At 38.9% G+C, this 22517-nt stretch overlaps 1 protein-coding gene across 2 annotated transcripts in view; it reads right to left on the bottom strand.

Moving 5' to 3' along the window:
* CNTNAP5 (contactin associated protein family member 5) overlaps positions 1 to 22517 on the bottom strand; it is a 293699-nt gene that overhangs the window by 11386 nt on the left and 259796 nt on the right. The window contains exons 20-22 of one of the 2 annotated variants that reach the window (XM_039381218.1): positions 14514 to 14644; positions 12944 to 13028; positions 3891 to 4109 (exon numbers count right to left, since the gene is read on the bottom strand). In XM_039381218.1, the coding sequence (XP_039237152.1) occupies positions 3891 to 4109; positions 12944 to 13028; positions 14514 to 14644 (435 nt within the window). Of the gene's footprint in view, positions 1 to 3890; positions 4110 to 11615; positions 12067 to 12943; positions 13029 to 14513; positions 14645 to 22517 lie in introns of those variants that run through there. The other variant, XM_039381219.1, reaches the window with a different exon arrangement.

Here is a 22517-nt window from a genome sequence, read left to right as displayed (position 1 = left end):
TCAACACTGAATGTTAAATGCCAATGACAGATTTGAACACTCAGATTGAGGCCTATTTACAAGACCCTCCTTGCTTGGATACTGTGTGCCTAGAGTGACATTCCCAAGAAACAGTCACGGCAATGCTTCATCTCATCTGCTACATTTGTGGGAGTGGAATGGGAATAAAAATGTATTTTTACACACACATATATAGATAGATAGCATCATAGAAAAGGTTATGTTGGAAAGCAAATCTGAAGGTTATTTAGCCTAATCTCAGGCCTTTGAGCCCAAGGTCAAAATGGCCAAATTAAAAATTAGATCAGGGTTGTAATAATTTTGTACATGATGAGTAGATTCATCTTGCTTTATTTTTCAGTATCTCAGAATTAGTGATATAAATCAAAATTAGTAATTTAGGCACCTTTTATTTAGTAAAAGAGGAAAAGAATCTAAGAATACTTTATATCCTAAGATGGCTGTCAAAGACTGACGGTGTGACTCACCTATTTCTTTCCACAAACTAGGAGAGGACAACAATCTTTATTTCAGACTCAAGATGATTTACCTTTCAGAGGCTGGAAGTTTGGTGAGGTATTTTTTACTCCTGCCCTCAGCTGACACCAGTGAAATCAGTTACAATTAAAAATTCACATCTGTTCTACAACAGTCCTCCTGTACTAGAGAAAAATCTCCAGCTGGTATCCAGTGCATGGTAGTAGTCGAAAAGGGTAAAAAAAACTATTCAGCATGTATGAAAAAGCATGAAATAAATTTCTACCTTAAAAATTATGTAAGACATTATTCGTGCCTAAAAGATTATGTAAGATTTGACACTAAATGTGACTAGCACTCCACTATTTTTTGGCTACTGTTACCAGAATTTAAGCACTGAGAGAAAACCAGAACAAATGTTGAAGATCAGTTTCAGAATGAAGGCCAACAGATACAGGCCTTAAGAATTATATTTGCCTGAGAAATAAAATCAGTATACAAGTAGAGGAGGGTTTGTTATGGTGCAGCAGATGGCATACAACAGCAGAACCATTTCCAGTGGGAATACAATAAACTCTGAAGCCAAGGGAAAGCAATACTGGGTCTCATTTGAGACCTGAACAGGACATCCTTCTTCTTTTAGATAAAACTGAGGGTGGAAGCACTCCTGAGTTCAGAAGGCCCCTTAGAAATCCTCTAATCCATACCCCTACTCAAACCAGAGCCTACTACAGCAAGTTTTTCAGGGCTGTATCCATTTGGGTTTTGAATATATCTAAGGATGAAGACCTCTCTGGGCCTCATGCCACCTTTGGTACATATCCTGCTTATTGGGATGGACCATTCTTGATCCTGGAGGAGATGATCCTTGAAACAAATCTCCTGGATCCATCTTCTCACCAGGGCAGTATCCTGTCGAATTCTTCCAAGCAGGTCCACGAGCAGGTCAGAGGTTCTTCTGCTGAAGTCTGGGGTTGCAGTCATGCTTTCTGTTTTTTTCCTTCTGCCGAGGGTCCTGAACTTCACCATCTTGTAATTGCTACAGCCAAGGCTCTCCTGGCACATCCCTAGCCAGTTACAACTTGTTTGGAAATACCAGGTCCAGCAAAACTAGCACAGTGAGAAAGGGACTTTATCGTTTAAGATGCCTTTCTGAAGCAAAATCTTTCTATGTAGTTTCTGACTTACAAAAGTGTTTGACATTTTTTACTTTAAATGCATGAAGACCTTCTCTTCAGCTGAAGTAGACAGACAGCCCAAGACTACACCGTTCACACAGTTGAATCTGCTCTGTCATTTTAAAAGTATTTTAGTATTAAGAAAAAATACCATAGTAAAACTCCATTATCTCACTGCCATCAGTGCAGAGTTCAGAATACCAAAACCTCTACACGTGCCTCAGCAAGGAAGAAGGTGATCTGCAGATTTTTACTAAATATAAAAACCACAGGAAGTCACCTTTCATTCTGTGTTTCCTAATCAGAAAGAGTGTATTTGGATAACTGAGCCATGAGTGAATGGATTTTATTCCATATCTGTCTGAGAGGAAACTTTCTTGAACACGAGTATTCCTTTCTAAAAGAAATAGCTTCAATTGTTTTCAAGTTTTAAATATAGAAAGCTTTTTTCACACATTTAAAGAGTTTTCCTAGAGGGCTTTTTTGTTGTATCTGTACATTAGAAAATAGACAGAGACATGTACAGTCTCCTTTGAAGTTCTGTTTTTCTTCTCAGACACTCAATAATGAGAAATTGGGAAGCGATGAATTGAGATATGAGCAGTAAATCTGAAAGTTAATCCTTAACTCTGTTTTCTTTTTATTTCTTAAAATGTGTCCTTTCCATGTATAAATGTAATTCTCAAGTACATCTATACAAAGAATAATTTGCTACAAATTGGAATTTTTTTTAATAAGACTCTACCACCCAGTGCTCTTACTGTAGCATTTAAATACATGAAGTCTTCAGAACTCACTCGTTCTAAAGATCTTATTCAGGCTTTAATCAAATCCAGTGTGAATAGTGAGACAGTAATGTCAGTTAATTCATCACATTGAGAGGAAATCATATTTTAGAGCACAGAGTGACAAAGACAGGGATGAGGTTTTATAATAATTCTGCATTTCTGATGTAACACTGCTTAACTTTGACAATAGTGTGCAACTGATTGTGAGCTTTAAATATTTAAATCCGAATGCTACACTCTGCTCTGCGTTCTGTCCTGCAGTTCTGAGCCTCAGGTCCTACTGCTTTCTAAACTCCTTAGAAAAACGAGATCATCGAAGTGACAGATCACAGGGCAAGGAGTTCATATTTTCGGTATCATTGCCCATTCAGTACTCACAAGACACATTCCTTCCGTGCATCAGAGTAGATACCTTAGACAACTCCAGGCAGCGAGAGGAAAGTGGGGGGCTGGGGAGAAGCACACACACACTGCCAGCCGCTCTCAAGAGTAATCAGCAGCCTTTTTCCCTATGCAGAATGCTAATAGCATCATTTGTTTTCTGCTGAATATCTTAGGCAGAAGCTGCAGGAAATGGGGATTTGATGCAAGTACAAATGTCAAAGGAATTGTATTATGATCTAAACCAGAGTTTTATTAGTTATCAAAAAAGAGAAAGTGGCTTTAGGGGTCAAGGTGCAAAAAGCTACCCTTAATTTGTACCCCTTTCTGGTCATTAAGAATTCTGCCACATCCACTGGTGAATAAAGCAGTAACTTGATTGTTCCTGTTCATGGTGACAACACTTCCAGCTGCTCTCCATTTCCTTCTCTGCATACAAATTTGCATATGCAATATACTTAAGATTCCCAGAGGACAGTTTCAAGATTGCAAAAGATATACAAACTATTGCGATTATTTTACTGGTACTGCTCAAGTACTGCTCTTTCTCTTTAGCCTGAGAGAATGAAGTACAAGCATTCAATGGAAGTCACACACATGTGTCAAGGGATTTTTACAAGAGTTTTTGTTCATTTCTGACAGGGTGGGAACAAATTTGCCTTGTTTGTTCCATGACTTCTATTGCTTCATCACCACTAGGATATGGAATGTGTGTAACATTTATGTTCTCCTTTGAGATCTGCAGCACTGGAGTTATCTGGAGTGGACAGGAATGGCAAATCAGGTGCATAAGGATATTCCAATGCTGTTTTCACTAGGGCTTTGGGACTTTTTTGTTTGTTCTAGGCATGTTTTAGGCAATCCAGGAACTTAGACCAAGAACAACGGCTTTTAAAGGAGCCTTGACTTATCCTGGTGCCCATTCTCAACACCCCTAATTCTGAGAGAAAAGGCAACTTTCCAGTTCCAATATTTATACTGTCACAATTGCATTACAGCAAAAAGGAAGGAAATCTGACTCTACAGCGTCATTTAAACTCCCCATTCCCCTCTCAGCAGGACATACCTGATGAAGAATATATTGTTGTTGCTGTGTTCACATCAGCATCCATTATGGATGCACAGCTGGATTCAGTCAAGGAACCTTTGACAGTCACAGGAGCAACGCTGGGATGGCGCAAGGCAGCTTTCAGGGGAGCAATGTGGTTGTACTGAACAGAGGACAAGCAGCCAGTGAAACCATAGGCATTTGCCTTTGAGACTTCAGGGTCCAGTGACAAACTATCTGCAGTACAACAGAAAAACACACTGGGAATTAACTATTTTAGGAAGGCATTAAGAAAATGAATCCTTTTTTACCTTATCACCAATTTTACCTCTTTTACCCAGTATTAACTGTTCAGTTTCTCCTTCAGCAGCCTATAAGTTTTCCCTGTCCTAACCCATGAGGTTCCCAACCCCAGTCCTTCCTCTACAATGCTACTTACATTGAATTAAGTTGGCTTGGACATAAAAGCCTACATTACACTTCTTTCCTCATCCATTTTCCTTACTGTCTGGACAATATCTACCACACCATAGCTTCTAACCATGACAATAACTGTAATAATAAACAATAAAAGAACAACACCAAATACCACAGGATTCGGGGGATGATGCTCTTTAACTTTTTTTACATCTGTCAATAACATCAGTTTCATAACTATTGACTGTATCTTCAAGGCATTCTGCCTCTTCCACTCTTCAAATGAAGGACTCTGCTCTCTGTTGTCTGTCATACAATGCTTCATGTGACCTAATACTGAAAGGCTTGCTAAAACAGGTTCCCATCCTTTTCCAAGAGTTTATTATTGAAATTTTCTGGTGCCCCTATCATGGTACTACTGTTTTACAATCAGAATTCCCAGGAATACTCCTAGCTATGGGTCAGGTTCTCACTCTGCCAGCCCCATTTCACTAATAAAATAAAGAGCAAAACTATACCTCTTCTTATGTAAGTCAAAACCAAAACAAATGTCTCTGTGTTATTTTCCAGCCTGAAGATGAGATAGCACAATTAGCTTCTCTGTTGGTATGTGTCCATTTAAATTTCACAAAAAGAAAACCAATCAAAGGCCAGAAGTTTTTATTTAATCCTAGAATCATAGAATGGTTTGGGTCAGAAGGAAGCTTAAAGATCATCTGATTCCAACCCCCTGCCATGGACAGGGACACCTCTCACTTGACCTGGTTGCTCAGAGCCCCATGTAACCTGAACTTGAACACTTCCATGGATGGGGAGTCCACAACTTTTCTGGGCAACCTGTTCCAGTGACTCACCACTTTCACAGTCAAGAATTTAGTTTTAATATCAAAGATTGTTTGGGAAAGTCAGGGAAGGACAGTGAAGCCATTTTCTATTTTCTCCAAACTCTCATTTATTTACTTTCCAGAAATCGAAATTCATACTGCTCAGAGGTCTCAAACATGATGTGCTTTATATCTAAGTCAATCAAACAAGAGAAAAACCTAAAATGCACACATACACAGTATCAAAATTTATTCTGTCTTAAAAATACCTGTTAAAAAAAACCAAAACAAAACAACTTCTAGCATTGAAAACTTTGGAAATACTTCCAAAGACATTGGAAAATAAGGATTCCTAGCTTTTGAATTTTGTTTTTAAATTTTGAAAGAACAAGATGCTAAATTTTAAAATAAGGTCCAATTTTTCCATTATCATTTCAATACAGTGATTTTACAAGCTCTCGGGATTTAGGCAAAAAAGTCGACCTTCTCTTAAAGCTGACATTCCTACCTTAATTACATAAATTTCTTTTATATATAAGAAAATATAGAGAAATCTCAAAACTAGCTGAAATCACAGATTATTTTTGTGCTCAAGATCTGTGACTGTTATGCCAAACAGTTAGAGGCAATTATCCAAGAAAGTTTTATAATTATGTTTTAATGTCTTCATGGGAGTATAACATGGAAGAGTCTGGCTGTTTCTCAGCAAAGCAAGGTACAGTATGAGCTTGCTCTCCCAGAAGTCTTACAGGAGAGATTCTCAGTCTGCAGACCTGCCACGGGGAAAGCCTCTGGGCTCTGAGAGAAATGGAAAGGCAAACAGTGAGGCTTTGCCACTGGAAAAACTGTAGTCTTACAGAGGTTCACATTTGCTGTACTTAAAAGTGTGTATGAATTGACTGCATTCACGTTTTTAATGAGATTTTGGCTGAGATGTTTTAAAACAGACAAAGAATTTTTTCCAAGTCCCTGTAAGAAGGTTTATATATACTAAAAGACCAATTTACAGTATTTGCCGTCTTTGTTGAATTTATAAAACCCTTTGTAAGCATTCCTACTGTCAGCCTTTATTGTTTTCTTAGCTCTGACACAAAAGGTGAATTTGTTGGTATCTTTTTTACATCAGGCAATCTTAGTTGCTCTGTTCTGCCCCAATGTGCAAAGGTAAAGCCTAAGAAATAATGATTTCTTTTTTCATGCTACAGTAGTTTGAAAAGTCTAAGATTCAACACTTTTGACGGTATTTTTAAAAGTTACTTTAAGAACCAATTCCAGAAGTCTTTTGTTAAAGTAAGCTTTACATGAATGAGAGCTAGGAGTTTGTTGTTGTAAGACTTTGAAATTTGAAAAAAAAAAAAAAATAAAAAAAAAATCAAAGAACAAACCAAAACCAACCCCAGAGTCCTCTGGTAAAAATCCCACATGCACAGAATCGGTTTGCTTTATTATACAGCTTTAGGTGTGTGTGTAATGTCTGTCAGAAAGGGAGGTTTTCACTGTTCTCAACAAGAAAGCTGCACAACTTGGATGTGCACGACTTGTGCTGCCCTCTGAATTCTTGAGAGGATAATGTAAATCTGTGATTGTGACATGATTCCCTCTATGAAAGGCTTATTAAAGGCCACTCTGTCCCTTGGAGTCTTTACATCACAATAAAATGTTTTTCCAAAAGGTATTTTCAGTACATGACACAGCACTCCGTAAGAGAAGCAACTAAGTAAAGTTCCAAGGTCGGTGTTGCAGCTAGGTCATATCAAACTTCTGTGGCCTTCCTCTGACCTGGTAATGCTGTGAATCTTTCCATGCATTTCACTGGCTTGGAAAATCACACTGAATTGCTGCTGATGGCTTGGTTTGATCTTCTGACATTTTAGCATTGCATTGCTGTTCTTGGTATTGGTGAATGCGTTACTTTGGCCAATTTCTCCATAAAGAGTAAGAAGGTAATCTTTTTTAGTTTCTAGTAATTTAACTGTTCATTCTCCACAAATTAAGCTTACCCGTATTTTGAGGAAGTAATTTTTTAGCTTTGTGTGCTGAGTTGTGCATAGGTTGTCCTGGCTTCTTGTTGGGTCCTCTAGCTGATCCCTGGAAGCTGTCTGCAATGTCACAGCTCAGCAAGCTTTGTGTTGGTTTTCCATGTTTTTGCAATGGTTTTCCATGATAATGAGGACTAATTCTAACATGTAGTTGTAATTTTTTAAACTTCATTAATTGTATCAATGTAATTTATGTGCTGATTTATTCCTATTTACAAAAACAGATATCCTGTTCCACTGCTGCTTCAGTGTGCACCTCTGCCATATACATCACACTTGTGATCTTTAATAAAACAATCTTAAGTCTTCATATCTCGGTAATGGGGAATTAATTTTCATCATGAATAGAATTCCACCAGATTTCTCTAGGAGCCAGCATTAATCTATTCAGCAATATACCAACAAATTGACACAGTAAATGATAGCCAGTATGACAGGTAACTGGAATCAAAGAGAAGTACTATTTGTATGCAAGGACAGTGTCTAGAAGACCTTCTTTCTAAAGGAGTCATTGTAAAAGAAGACCATAAACATTATTAAATATATTTTAGTTCTTTCTTTATAAAAATTATTTCATGTCACTCAGAAACTTAAATCTGAGCCCAGAGTTTACTTGTGTGCTCACTTACAGCCAGGAAGGACCATAATGGATTTTCTTAATTGAAATTTATTTTTAACATCAGTGAGAGCAGACATAGTCTGTTTTAAAAGTCTATGCCCTAATTAATTAATTAATCTATGTAGACTGCAGGTAGAAGCACAAAGGGGAATTTACTCTGTATGCTGAAGCGCTGGTTGTCCTTTATTTTGAGGTTGAGAAATAGAAATATGATTTTTAGGGGAGTTGAAATGTATCCATCACCTCATTTTGCCAAGGTGCTGAACAGCACTGGCAAGATTATTTTTTGGACATTAGTACCAGATTTGAACTCATGACCTTGAAGTAAAAGACCCTTGTAGTCTCCACACACTGCACCTGTCTCAGAAGAGTTCTAGCGAGTACTTTGTAGTTACCTCACATAATGTGGAATGTGAAATTTGTTACATGTCACAGTTTTTGATGTTTGAATCCTAATCTGTTGCAACACAACCAGTCCTGTGTGATTCTGCATGGGCTGAAAATATAATTTATAAAAAGAAGAAAATATGCAAGAAGATGGAGAGAGGATGTGCAAAAGAATACATGCTTTTCCCAGGATCAGACAGCTAAAATCAACTAAAGTAGCAAGAATTCAGACTAAAAATAAAATTTCTGGATAGAAGTAGATGGCCTTGGACACTTATTTAGATGGCATTATCATCAAGAAAAGAGGTATTCAAGCATAGTGTGATCATAAGGTAAATTATATTGATGGAGGAAAAGTTGGAATAGATTTGGTCTCTTTTTGATAGAGACATGATGGCATTATTGGCTTAGATCTGGGATTGCTTGAAGTGCCTTGGATAGCTAAACTTTGTTTATTTTAACTGTTACCATCTTGGTAACAAATTCCTCTCCTCTTTTATCCTATGTAGTAGTTTCCATTTTCCTTAAAGCTTTACTAAGCTACTAGGAGGAAAACCAATAACTGCACCCAAGAGACCTTTTTGCACAATATGGTCTGTCTAAGAAATAGGTATTTAGGGCAAGAAGACTCTGAATTAAAGAAATGAGTCTTGCAGTGATCATAGGAGTCCAGCCAATACCTCTTGCAGACATTGCTGTATTGTTTAAACTGCTACAGCACAATATTCTGAGACTGTGACTTTAAAATTATAAAGCAAATTATGATTTTGTAAGCTTAAAAAAGGGAATGTCTTTCCATCAAAAAAAATGGACTTCAACATTTTTCATAGAAACTCTCTAAAAGGAGGTACTTTAAGACAGCTTTTGTATTTCAGAGTTAATGACAACTTACCCCTTGCGATTTAATGATCCCATTATCATCTCCCCCCTATAATATCATTCTTGGGTGAATTGTTCTGTGATCTCTTCAGTGTATAGATTCCATTTTCTCCTTGTGAACTTTTAATAAGAAAAGCTATTGTAGAAATCATAAGAATTGTACTGCACCTACATAATGATTTTAATAAAATTACTTTCCAGATAAACTTTCTTCTGCATATACTTTATATCATAGCTGAATGACTCAGTGGAAAGAATTTTACAACTTCAGTTGTAAGCTCAGGCTTTTAGAGATAAAAGACATCATGTTCCTGCGCTAAAATACACAATCCTTAATGCTAATTGATCACTTTGAAGACAGACATAAGTTAGGTTGACATTAAAAGGTGCTAAAGAAATACTTGCAATCTTTTTCTTCAGAATCCTCTTGAATGCTTTCAGCGCTACCCTTTTACTCTGGTATCCCTACACAGCTACAATATTAAATTGCTCAGAAGTAAATACGCGATGAGATTCACTTCTCTGCATCGGGGATTATTTTTTACCATTTCACTATATTGGTGAAAAATCTAGACATGTTGGGGCACAGTACAAAGTTTTTAAGGATTCATTAAGGTAAACCCCCAAACAAATAAATTATATTTTCCACTGCGATATCAACTTTTTGTATAGAAGACCTAAAATATGCAAATGTGTCTCTGACATCAGAAAATTACAGAATAATTTAAGTTGAAAGACACCTCTGAAGGTCATGCAGGTAAATCCTTTGTTCAAAGCAGAGCCAGCGTCACAGTTCGGTCAGATTGTTCATGTGGTTAAATACAGCAGTATGATCTCTGCAAGGAGTACTTAAAGTAAATGAACTGGGACTGGTTAAGATTTCACTGAGGCTTTGCCATAAACTCTATGACCCTCTTGGGGTTGAATCCAGTACTCACTAAAGCCCATGGAAAATCTCCCATTGATACTGATGAGCTTTGGATAGGTCCTTTTGTACCCTGCCTCTGTATTTGTGGAGTAAAAATGACAACAAACTACAGGATAATAATACTTTCCTATTGCTGTTGGATACTGTGAGGATGAATTCAACAAACATCTGTTAGCTACTTGAATGATGCTTCTTTTTACTCCCTCGTCTTCAAAGCCACATTTATATTTAGATTGATCTTTCTAAGGCAGCTATATGGTCCCATTACTGTGGATCTGAAGAGCTCAAAGCCTTTAATGCTTTTATCCTCCCAGCACCCCTCTGATGCAGAGATGTTCTATTATCTATGCTTTACTGATGGAGAAGGGAGATAGTAAAGCTCAGACTGGTTCCAGTGGGAATAAAATGCCTGCTTACCTTTATATCTGCACATAAATGGCTTGCCCAAGGTCAGTCAAGTAGTCTGTGGCAGAGTGAGTGTCCCTATGTTTTGAATTTCAGGTGAGACTCCTCTACCTTAAGCAGAGGTTTTTTGCCCAGAATTCAGAAATAGATGTAGGGCAACCATTGGAAAAACATACAGAAGTTTTGAAAAGAAGAAAAAATTATTAGACTGCAAATACCTTTTTACTAAAAAAAGTTTGACGGGGCTGGGGTGGGGGGACTAGAAGCAGGAGAAACACCATTATTTAAAAAAACCTGGTCATTGTATAAAAGTGCACTTTTCAAAGGTTCCAGCTGTGCTAAAACTGGAAAATCTGGTGAGGAAGAAGTTTCAAGCTTTTATGATGTCCTGCTGGAAGACCTCTTTGAGATTTCTCAGTCAGTGGGAAATAAATGGTGGAGTCAAGAAAGAAGGTGGTATAATCATCTGGTTAAGCAGCCAGGATCAGGCTGTTAGAGCAGACAAATGAGCAGCAGCATGACAGGAAAGAAGAGAGACAAATTTTCAGAAGATTATAGCATGGATATGTAGGACACACGGAACAGAGGTTTCTTTATATGGTCCTATTTCAGTGAACACTCAAATGTTCCCTATGAATGCCTTTAGGTGCGTAGTCTCAGTGGCATCCAAAATAAACACTACAGGGAAGTCTAGGTCTACGTCAAAGCATCACATGCCTCTGGAAGTTTATGCTTTGCTGAGGACATGAATAATGACAAGGAAGAACTTGAAAGACATTAGTTTAAGTCACTAGTATTCACCTGATGAGTCATCATAAAAGAAGTTATAATCGACATTTTACCCATATAATAGTATAAATGATGATTTAACATATTTATGTAAGTTCTACATTGTCAAATTGACAATGTTCAGCTCTCCTCTTGATCATGGCTAGGCTTCGCGAACGAAGATTTGGGATTTGGGTCTCCTCTTGATACAACAAGGCAAAACACTTGACGCTATAGTAGTAGGAATTTCTGGTTTGTTTTAGGGTTTTTTTGGATAAAACCTGAAAAATTAAATCCTAATATAGAAGAAAAATATGTGGAAATTCACTTAACATATGAAGAAGAAATCGGAATTCGGATTAGGCAGGAATTAAAGTGACTTGGGATGCACTGTGTGACTCCCAGCACAGCAATAAGACCTGGCACCATCTGGATTGCCAAGTTCATAGCTTTAGTGTCATTACAGAATATGAACTATTACTATTACTAAAATAAAATCCCAATAAACTTCATGGCAAGAGAGAAATCAAAGAAGTTCGCGGTGTTCAGTAAAACTGAATGCCAGACCTCTGAGATACATCTGGGCTTTTTGGCTTTACAGCAACTTGTACTTGTGAAGTTAATCACGTTTTTGTGACTAAATCTAGTTTCTCTCCATAATGCTGAGCTGCACCATGCCAGCTTACTGGCTACATTTCTGAAGGTCTTTGTGCTACATTCTGTCTTGCTGGTTAGAAAAGCCTTGGTTTATTGATTCAGTGTCTATAGCCGAAGCTCTAGGTAGAGGTTGCAATGAGCAATATTCTTGCAGATTTTCAGCACTACAGCTGACTGTTGACAAAATGGGAATTTTAGCTTGTCTCTGACTTGGGCTGAAAAGTGTCAGGTCCCCAGACCTGTCCACAAAGGCTTGGAAGATGACTGCATTCTGAAAAAACATTAAATATAAGTAAGGGGCAAATCAGTTCATGTTCTTAATTTACTTAATAAAACATGATGCAAAATACACTATTGTTATTACATAAAATTGCATTGCACAACTAGACATTAGAGGACGTCTGTAGTTTCTATGTAGCTGCCAGTCCCACAGGATTTGCGTGCTAATAATGAAACATATAAAATTGCAATAGTGAGATAGATGTCAGGTTTGATATGGAGGTCCAACTTGAACACAGGACTGAAATGTATAGACATAACCAAGGAAGAACTTAGAATCCCATTGGAAAAGAATAAGACTCACACAAAATAATGTTGTCAAGACATGCTTGACAACAAAACTAAAGAGTTCTGTTTTCCAAATTTTAGGCAGAATTTTCCTGGTCTTGTAATGACTTTGTAATGTGGAGGAGTAAAGATCAAGTAACTCCATGCACAGAACATGCAGAGCTGTGGCTTCAGTGCTATAAGTAATATTCCTTGCAGAATTCAAATGGGAGTGAAAAAAGGGTAGAGAGGATGAAGGCTCACTGTGCTGTTCTTATCATTAGGAAACAGAAATAGCTGAAGAAGAGAAAGCTGCAGTCAGCAAAATGATATCATTAGGTTAAGATGCCACCCTATGCAGCCACACAGGCACTATGAATTACTTTACTGAAGGGAGCAATGGGAAAAGTTAATATTGCTATCAGTGCAAACAGGTAAAGCTGCCAAATTTTTGCATTGATGAGATATATAAATAGGAGTACTGGAACGTTCAGGCCAACTCTTACAGCAAAAACATCCAAACAAAACTCCAATCCTATCAAAAACCCAACATGCAGCACTATAACAACTGATGAATCAGGAATATTTTTGGTAGAACCTACCTGTGACCTTGCCCAAGGTGAGTGATTTAATGGCCTTAAAATCAATCTCAGAAAAGTTGTGTTTGAGTTTGAGAACTTGATCAACCTGGAAGAGGTCAATAAAATTACTTCATTACAACACCATGTAGACACTCCTAGATCGCGCTGCACTGCAAACTTCTGGGAACACTCTCAGCAGCAAATCAGTTAATTCTGCCCCAGACGTGATTAACTTTCTAGAGAGAGCAAAGTGAATGTGCTTTGATTTTAGCATGAGAAGCTGAAAGGTACACCAGAATAGTCATATAAAGGGCTTTGAAGAAACTTCCCCTGCTGAAAAGCTTAAAATATTTGACACTGAAACCCCCCTTCTTCCCAAAATCCATGTCTAGTCACCAGTCACTTCAGAATACACTTAAAGGAGACCTTTCTAGAAATGTATTGTGAAGAATTAATTCTGCACAAAAGAAAACCACAGAGCAGCACAAAATAGAAGACTGGAACTTGAGGAAAACCCTGGCTTTTAACATAACCTTCCTTCTTAGATAATCAGGCCTACCCACAGCCCATAGTTGAGCCTTGTGTGATCATTTTACCACCCAGACATGGAAACTGGAGAGGAAAGAAAAATTGTGGCACTGTGTGTTTCTGTCTTATTCTCACTTTATTCCTTAAGACACAACTTCTCTATAGACTCTGCCACCCTTCCCTGCTAAATGACTGTGACCCAGATCCAGTCCTTTTGCAATATGAACTGTTATAATAAGACTTAGAAAGAAAGCAGAAAGAGCAGTAAGATGATCCTCTTCTCTCTGCCTTGGAAAAACAGGTGATTCAGGGAAACAAAGCAGAGGAGGGTTCTTGTCTCTCATATGATTGTCACATTCAGCATGGCTTGCTCCTAGTTCTAGGACGGGGCACTGTCATGCACATGGTGACTTGACTCTGCATTAAGGCAGCTTTTCCTTTTCTTTGAGAGGATGAAGCAGCTGGGGACACATTCTCCCTTGGGACACATACCCTAAATGTAATTACATTCCCAAGTGCTCATCCCTCAGTTGTTTTTCTCCCTTTCACAGCTTATTAATGACCCATACTGTGTTTTTCCTTGACGACTACAGATCACACAGACATCACTAGGCCCCAGAACCAGCCCAATGCTTTAGATGAACTTCTGGGCAAATGTGTTTCCTAATTCACAGATTGTCAGAAACAAGGGAAGGATTCCTCAACAGAAAACACCACTGTTGGGCATTCTATGAAGCAGGGGCTGGATGGAGCTTTGCTCTAAGCTACAGGGCTGCTCTGCTTTGGTTGCACCAGATCGGTGTGAAACCTTTGCCTCCTGCTGGTGATCAGGCATTGAAATCAGTGGATCTGACTCACAGAATCATAAAATGGCTTGGGTTGGAAGGGACCCTAAAGATCATCTTGCTGTGGACAGGGATACCTCCTACTAGACCAGGTTGCTCAGAGCCCCATCCAACCTGGCCTCGAACACTTTCAGGGATGCCACAATTTCTCTGGGCAAACTGTTCCCACGTTTGTGGCACCAAGTATTATTTAACACTCAACATAAGCCGTGGCATACCTGAATGATGAGCTCTCTGCCTTCTCTGTTAATCTTCACATGGTGCAGCTCTCGGTTGGCAAAATTTCCGGAGTCAATGGTGAAAATGAGAAGCCCATCTTTACTTAGCTTGTATCGAACCTGTAAACTTCCTATAAAGCACAATAAAATTGCATGTATAAACCTGTGTCAATAATGAGATATCATTCAATAACTTTGCTTAACATATAACTCATTTTCTTTTTATAGCAATGGAGCAACAAGGTTAATAAGTCAAGAAAGATGTTGAGGAGAACTGAAAGAGTTCAAACTGTAATGAAAATTGTGAAGAAAATAATGCACTGGAGGAGTTTTACTTCCTACTAGGAAAGGCTAGCAGGCTAACAAACTCTGCTATGGAGAAACTTAATGAGTAACTAACTATATAAAAGCAAGTGTGTCTGTCTGCAGGTCAGACATTGAGTACTGCCACAGAAGCTGATCTACATTATCCTGCAAGGGATCACTTCCAGTAGAGGGCATGCAGGGCTTGTACTGCTCTATTAAACTAATAATTCTGGATTTTACCAATTCTTTTCATCCAGACAATGCAGAAGACTGTGACAATTGTGAGAATTATAACTTAATTTCAGACATTTAAAGGCCCACAATACTCACATTATCATTTACATGCAATAAAAAGTATTTTTACTTTTGCTGACATATTTGAAGGAATAAATGTAATTATTATACAAATGAATGCCAAACATCTCATTCAATCTTTGTATCAAAAAAAACATTGTGACTTCTGATAAATAACAGTACCATAACAAATCAAAGCACACAAGAAAACAAAGAATCCAGTATGAATTTTAGTCCTTTAACAAATGACTACAGGTAATATATATATATATATACACACACACACACGTGGGGCTATATATCGTATGTGTGTATATATATATATATATATAATAATCTAAAAGGAAAAAAATCTATTCTGATAGAATCTTTTCAAGCATACTTTTCTGGGAATTAAGTAGCAGGGAGAAAAATACAATTCTGAAATTTTTGAACTCTTTTTATGCATCAGCAACCAAAATACATGGAACAACAGTGATACCATAGAGTTTAAAATCTCTTCTGGAGCTACTTTATTACTGTCTCCAAAGAGAAAATGAATGCTGACAGTACCACAGCCCTGGGGAAAGAGTCCTGTTACCTGTGCTGGATGGCAGGCACTGAGTTCCTGTTCGTCCCTGTAGGATGTGCCTGCACTGTTTTAGCCCCAGGATGAGGTTCAGTATTCACAGAGGAGACACTTGTGTGCCCACGGTGATGCAGGGCCATGTCAGAGAAGCCCATGGCACACCTGCACAAGCTGCTGCAGTTGTATTGTGCACTGGAATGTCAGTCAGAGGAACCTCTGACCCCAGAAGCAGTCTGGCTGTTAAATGAGGGGAGTGAACAGCCCTGTTGGCTCCTGTGTTCAGCCATATCAGTGCTGCAAGGTGGCTTGCAGATGTAGAGTTAGTGAGAGAAGACATGGGACAGTTCTTCAGTACATAGAGTGGACATACTCACTCCCTTCAGCCTTCCAAGTCCTCCCTCAGTAGAGTCAGTTCTGTTGTTCTACAAGCTACTATAAAACCACTTTATAGAGTTTAAAACAAGGTATAAATTTCCTGCAGGGAAGGAATTTTTCCACCTCTACACACCTCACAGTGAAGTTGATAATCCTTCCAGATAGGATCTCTAGTCTAGTTAAGATCATCTTTGCTCCTTTTCCCTCACCAAGATGTTTGGCTCCTAAGAGCTGTACTTTTAAAACATTATTACAAAATCCAGTATATCCCAGATGAGCACTGAGATCTGAGATTTGTAGGATAGAAAAAAAATCTTCCAAAATTGAGAGGAAAAGTGAGAATGAACTACTAGGATGAAGGCTTTTTAGCTGATTGAGAGGTCTATTGGATCAGGAGAGCTTTTAAAGTAAAAATAATAATAATAAAAAAAGGATAAAAGGCATTTACTTTCTCACACATAGTCATGGGCATTAGAGGGGAATTTGTGAAGAGATCAAGGTCAGTAAAAACTGCTAAATTATTCAGTGTTATAATATAGGTTCTGATTCAGCTGCCTCAAATCATACTGCAAAGGTCCCAACCCTCATTGCATAGTGAGGGCAAGGAGCTACTGTCTCTCACCATGAATGTCACACTTAAAGTCCAAACTTAAATCACAATCACATTATCTGGTACTGAATGAAAGATGCATCAACAGGGATTAACATCATAAGCATCTCAGAACCTCTTTAGTCTAGAAATACCTGAGAAAAGAAGCCCAAGTGCAAGGAAGTTAAGGGATCTTTTTCAGATTTGCTCACTGGACAGTGGAAGAGACAAGGAAAAGTGGAAAGGTTGCCCTCTTTACACAGCATAGCTGAGATGACCACGCAGAAGTACTTTATAGGCTGCCTCTTACCCAGAGCCCTTGAAAGGGGTCTAAGGCAAGAAATGGAACAGGGACTAGGTTTGGTCTGTGACTTTATTTTGCAAATGTGAAAAAAAACTTCAGTGCTCTTTTTGAATGCTATGAACACAGATGTGTATAAAATATAATTGGTACTACACATGCAGGTGATCAGCAATAGCATCCAGTACATCTGTGTTCAAAGAGAGCCAGCATGACATAGACATGCAATCTATCCAGGCTCTCAGCTGCCACAAACAGAGATTTACCCATTGACTTTGTCAGAGAAGCACTGATTTTAAAGCAGAAACCATCTGTTCCATTTGCTGGGAGACAATGGACGGTTCTTGACATCCATTAAGAACAGATCTTACTTTCTCTAGTGGTGCAATTTCACCTTAAATCATGTAAAGAGATCAGTGAATGGCATATAATTTTGTCAAATTGCTTTGAATTCCAATGGCAACTTTTTTTATGGACAACTGCTCTTCAAAACTATTGAAAAGCTGGCATTTTGCCTGGGGTCAAATTTGCATTAATATAAACCAGAAGTACATGGTCTCATTCCTCAAGAGATGTTTTGGAATTTACACCATTGTAGCTGAGAGCTGATTTTGCCTTGCATTCAGTACAAAAACTTCAGTTTTCAGACTACAGAATAATTTGTCAGGCAGATCAAATTGTCAGTTTACTACTTGACAAGTGAAATAAATGGATTTTTAATTAGGATTATTATTAAGGATTTTTTTTGTTGTCCTCTGAATTTTGATTATCTGGTCCACTGACTTTCTTCATCACATCAGCCCAGAATCAGCAATGGCAAATAAAACTCTGTTCATACCCCAGCTCTCCCTATTCTCTATTGTCTCTCTATTTTGCATCATTTTTACCTCACAATAGGGATTCACACTAATCACGAGCAGTGTAATTTCTGGCAGTCTTATTGTACTCATGCCTGTCATCCTCTTTTCAGCTGCCCATGTCTGAGCATGCACACCTGGAGTGTCATAATGCCCAAGCAATGCACGGCCTGTTGTGTTCCTTCTCTAATGTATGTGGAATTGCTGGAGGCAATTTCTATGAAGTCAATAAAGGAGGGAGGGAAAGGAAAAGAGAGAGATAATTTTTTTGGCCTTGGGCTGAAAAATTTTACTGGGCCTATTACCCCAGCAGGGTTAGGTAAGAGTAGATTCATACTTGATTATTGCAGTCATCCATCTCCTTCAGCTTCGAATTCTGCAAACTGCAGATCAGCATGGAGATATGCTGTGCTAGCTCCAGAACAGCCTGAGAGGGGAGCGAGCTCAGCTTAGGCACAGTGTTACCAAACACAGTGTGGCCTCTTTTCACCACTTCTGGAGGAAACGATTTCATGTGGGCTGCCATGCTACTGTGATAAGACCACTGCCTGTCACAAAGCTGGCTTGCTACAAATCACTGTGGTCTTCAATCTGTAACCTGCAGTATTATAATCCATGACTATGGGGCTGAATGGCATATCATCTGCCTGAAGATATCAAACAGCTACTGAACCATTTTAACAGGATTCCTGGGGGTTCCCTTGTGCAGAGGGAAGTCCTGGGAAACAGAGACCAAAGGGCAGTATTTATGCCATCCCATGCTGGTGACTAGGTTGGGGGTGTCTTTTCTGAAACAAAACACTCCCAGGACACTTCTTTCAATGACAATGGAGGCCAGAACTAGTACTTGCTAGAAGAACACTAATGATCCGGTTCAACATAACCAACCTCCAGTCAGCTACAGGAATAGCATGGTGCCTTCAAGCTACTAATTTTTGCTGAGGACAAGCTGCTGTAGCAGCTCTTAAGTCTAGTGGCAAAAAGGACATGAAACTGGTTAGAGATTTCTAAGCGTTCAGTCTGAAGAAAAGATGTTCCCAGATTACACAGTGTGAAGAAATATCTTGGCCACGATGTTACACATTCTTTGACCCAAACCTCTGTTGATTGAACATGTCAACAGGAGAGCTGTCTTTCTTTTACCCGTGTCTACAATAGGGCTGAGTAGAATATCAGAAACATATGTTAGTTTTGTGGCCTATGCCCATCAACTTTGCATTCATTCTGGGCCACATAATCTAGAAAATGGAGCATGGGAAAATGGTACAGAGAGTGCTCTAGCTCAGGAAAAGGCTCCCTGTTTGAAAGATCTCACTCAGGGATAGCTATTTGGCAAAAAGATAAAAGAAGCTTTGCAGAAAAGAGAAGTGGGATACCAGGAATTCAATCTGTAAATCCATCATTCTTAAGTAAAATTCTTGTCACACATGTCACCAGGACCACAGGTCTTGTGTCATTTAGTCTTGAAGAACGAAACAGCAAGGAAGAGGCTGGCATGCCCTTGGAGTCTGAGACTTCTCTGCAGGACCTTCATTTATGGAAACTGGTTTTAAATGAGCCCAGATTGAACCCAACAACTCTTGCCAACTTCAATAGCACTTTTTAATGACTTAAACTGACTGGAGCAGCTGGTATGACATCTTGAGACACTGAGAGAAGCTGAGGTTAATTCAGGGAGCACATGTGGGTGGCACACATGAAATGTACAAATTTATCACCATCATGTAACATCAGGAAAAATCATTTAAATTAGGGAAGTTGACAACTCTGATTTGGGGGAAATGTGTATGTATGAAATAGTGAAGCATTGTATTAGGAAAACGGCCTTGGACTACTCCTGCCTGTCTAGTTGCCTCAGAGGCACCCAGAAAAAAACCAGAACTCAGTCTCCAGCCAGTAGTGACCTTTGTCAGACTGCAAGATGCTGACTATACCACCACACGCACCCTCCACATTCCAGTGAGCTTTAGCTGAAAAGGAAAACAATTAAGGAAAGCACAAATTAAACAAAGGGAGGAATATTAGTGAGGCTATTGATGTTGTTATTATGAAAAAACAAAATAAAAAAATAAAGTATTTAGCCCAGAAAGCCATTTGCAGCTCCTAAGGTGTAAATGTCTGTTCGCTCCTGATTGCAGAACAGCACATGACAGTTTTCTGTCATCTCTACCACAAAATACCTCTCTGGCAACTTGCACAGCTTCAGTGAGGCAATGTTGCTCTTTATAGCCTAGATATTTAAAAATGAACCACCGTTTTCTCTGTCAGGAGCAACTGGCTAAGAAACATGCTCCTTAATTAGCAGCTTCTCCCCAGGGATATTTACTCAGTAAATTTACTCTTCAGTGGAAGTGCTGCTGGTGATTCTAAGAACAGAGCCCATCTCTCCAACGTCCAGTGGTGTTTAACTAAGAAAGTACTTACACTTTTTTAGGAGGTGACTCTTCTTGTTTGTTTTGCATGGAATAAACAAGGAAGCAAAACTGTTGAACATGTTTGCTGATATCATTACTCAGCTATTGCACTTGCTTAGACAACTCTGTTTCATAAGGTTTAAAAGAAAAATTCACCCCCTCAATTTTTTTGTAGTCTCTTATGGTAATAAAAAAATAGGTGGTTTTTTGAATGCCACCCACTAAATGCTTGAGACATTCAGGACTTAACGATCATATTCGAGCCATCCTATATTAAAAAAAAAACAAACCACAAATAAAAAAAAAAAAACAACAAAACAAAACCCCCAATACTTTCCCTTTACGTTGCATTTCTTCAATTTAGATAAAACCACACCCCAAAAGGACCCTATCTGGAGGCCCATGACCAAAGTTCACTTTTCAATCCTGCTAGGCAGCTGGACCCAGATAAATGTAGCTAGTTCTCCTACATGACTGACAAATGTGTTTGACCTTTATAGATATGTCATTGCCACCAGCTGCCAGTTGGCTTTCCACAGATTGACCAGCAATTAACAAGGAACACGCAGATGCTTTTTGCTCCAAAGGTAAAAAACACTAAAAACTGTCTCTCCAGTTCAGCTCACGGGCAAGCATAGACAGTGGTGCAGTTATGTATCCTGGAGATGATGGACACTGCCACAAATTTGGAATCTACCAGCTTGATGAATGCTGACAAATTGTCTTCCTTTATTGTGTCACAATTTATCCACTGGTAAAATAGATGAATGTTCACATCCCTTGGAAACCTCCAAACAACCTCCACAACCTTCGTGTGAGGAGCAATTTAAAAACAATACTATTAGTCATTATTATTATCCCTCCTTTTGTAGGTATTTATTTTTGCTGAAGGAAGTGGTTACTGTTTCTTTTACAAAGTGATGCTACATTTACTATTTTTTTTCCCTGAAGGGCATTGAATGTAAAGATGAAGGAAAGAGCTGAGGGTGTCAGATGCAGTTACATCTCCCTGAAAGTACTTGCCTTCTGATGGTGAGATTTATTCTGGTAAATTTTAACCTATACCTTTTCTACAGATTATTTGGAATTTTAAAAGACTTTCACTTTAAGACCCTTCATTAATGAAGGCTATCTTAGAATCATAGAATAGTTTGGGTTGGAAGGGACCCTAAAGATCATTTCCAACCCCTCTGCCTGGTCTCTTTTTATTAGACCAGGTTGCTTAAAGTCCCATCCAATCTGGCCTTGAACACTTTCAAGGATGGGTATCAAAAACTTCTCTGGGGAACACATTTCACTGCCTCAGCACACTCACAGTGAATTTCTTCCTAACATCTATTCTAAACATACCCTCTTTCAGTCTGAAGCCATTACCCCTTGTCCTATCACTATATTCCCTTATAAATAAGTCCCTCTCCAGCTTTCTTGTAACCCACTCTATGTTAGAGCCCACTAGAAGGGGTTCTAAAGTCTCCCCAGAGCCTTCTCTTCTTCAAGGTGAACCCCAGTTCTCTCAGCCTGCCTTCACAGGAGACAGCCCTGTCACTGTCTTCAGCTCTCTGGTCATTCTTATAGCCCTCCTCTGGACTCACTCCAACAGGTCCACCATGTCTTTCTTATGTTGGGGTCCCCAGAACTGGACAATACTACAGGTGTAGTCTCACTAGAGTGGAGTAGAGGGGGAGAATCATCTCCCTTGACCTGCTGGCCACGCTGCTTTTAACGCAGACCAGAACACGATTGGCTTTCTAGATTGTGAGAACACATTGTCAGGTCATGTTGACCTTCTCATTAACCAACACTCCCAAGTCTTTCTCCTCAGGGGTGCTCTCAATCCATTCTAAGTCCAGCCTGTATCTGTGCTAGGGATTGCCAAGAATCCCATGCAGAACCTTGAATTTGGCCTTGCTGAACTTCATTATATAAAGCATCTGTGTGACACTATTGGATCTGATGCTCATATCTCTGCTCAGATCTCTCCTGTCTTTAAACACACACTAATGCCATTAGTCTCATGCTCAGACATCCAGTAGGCCCTATGGCTTCCATCTCCCACTGTACTTTTCATTTAAGACCTGCATAGCAGCCAAGGTGGCAGGAAGACCTTTTATTCTTTACCCTGTGAATGAAATAAAAAGTATCATCCTATGAATTTTATTCCAAAAGTTCAACTGGGCTTTGAAAATTATGCATCATCACTAACTCTGTGTGAATTACTGTTGGGAAAAAAGGACTGAGATCTGCGGTTGTGATACCCCGAGGAATTCATACCAACCTGCTTTCACCAAGATGCTGACTCA

This window comes from Pipra filicauda, unplaced genomic scaffold (genome assembly GCF_003945595.2).
Source record: "Pipra filicauda isolate LSUMZ 115617 unplaced genomic scaffold, ASM394559v2 scaffold218_size1660888_pilon, whole genome shotgun sequence".
Lineage (NCBI taxonomy): Eukaryota > Metazoa > Chordata > Aves > Passeriformes > Pipridae > Pipra > Pipra filicauda.
Note: the sequence above shows the minus strand (reverse complement) of the source record. Positions and strands in the feature narration are given on the sequence as shown.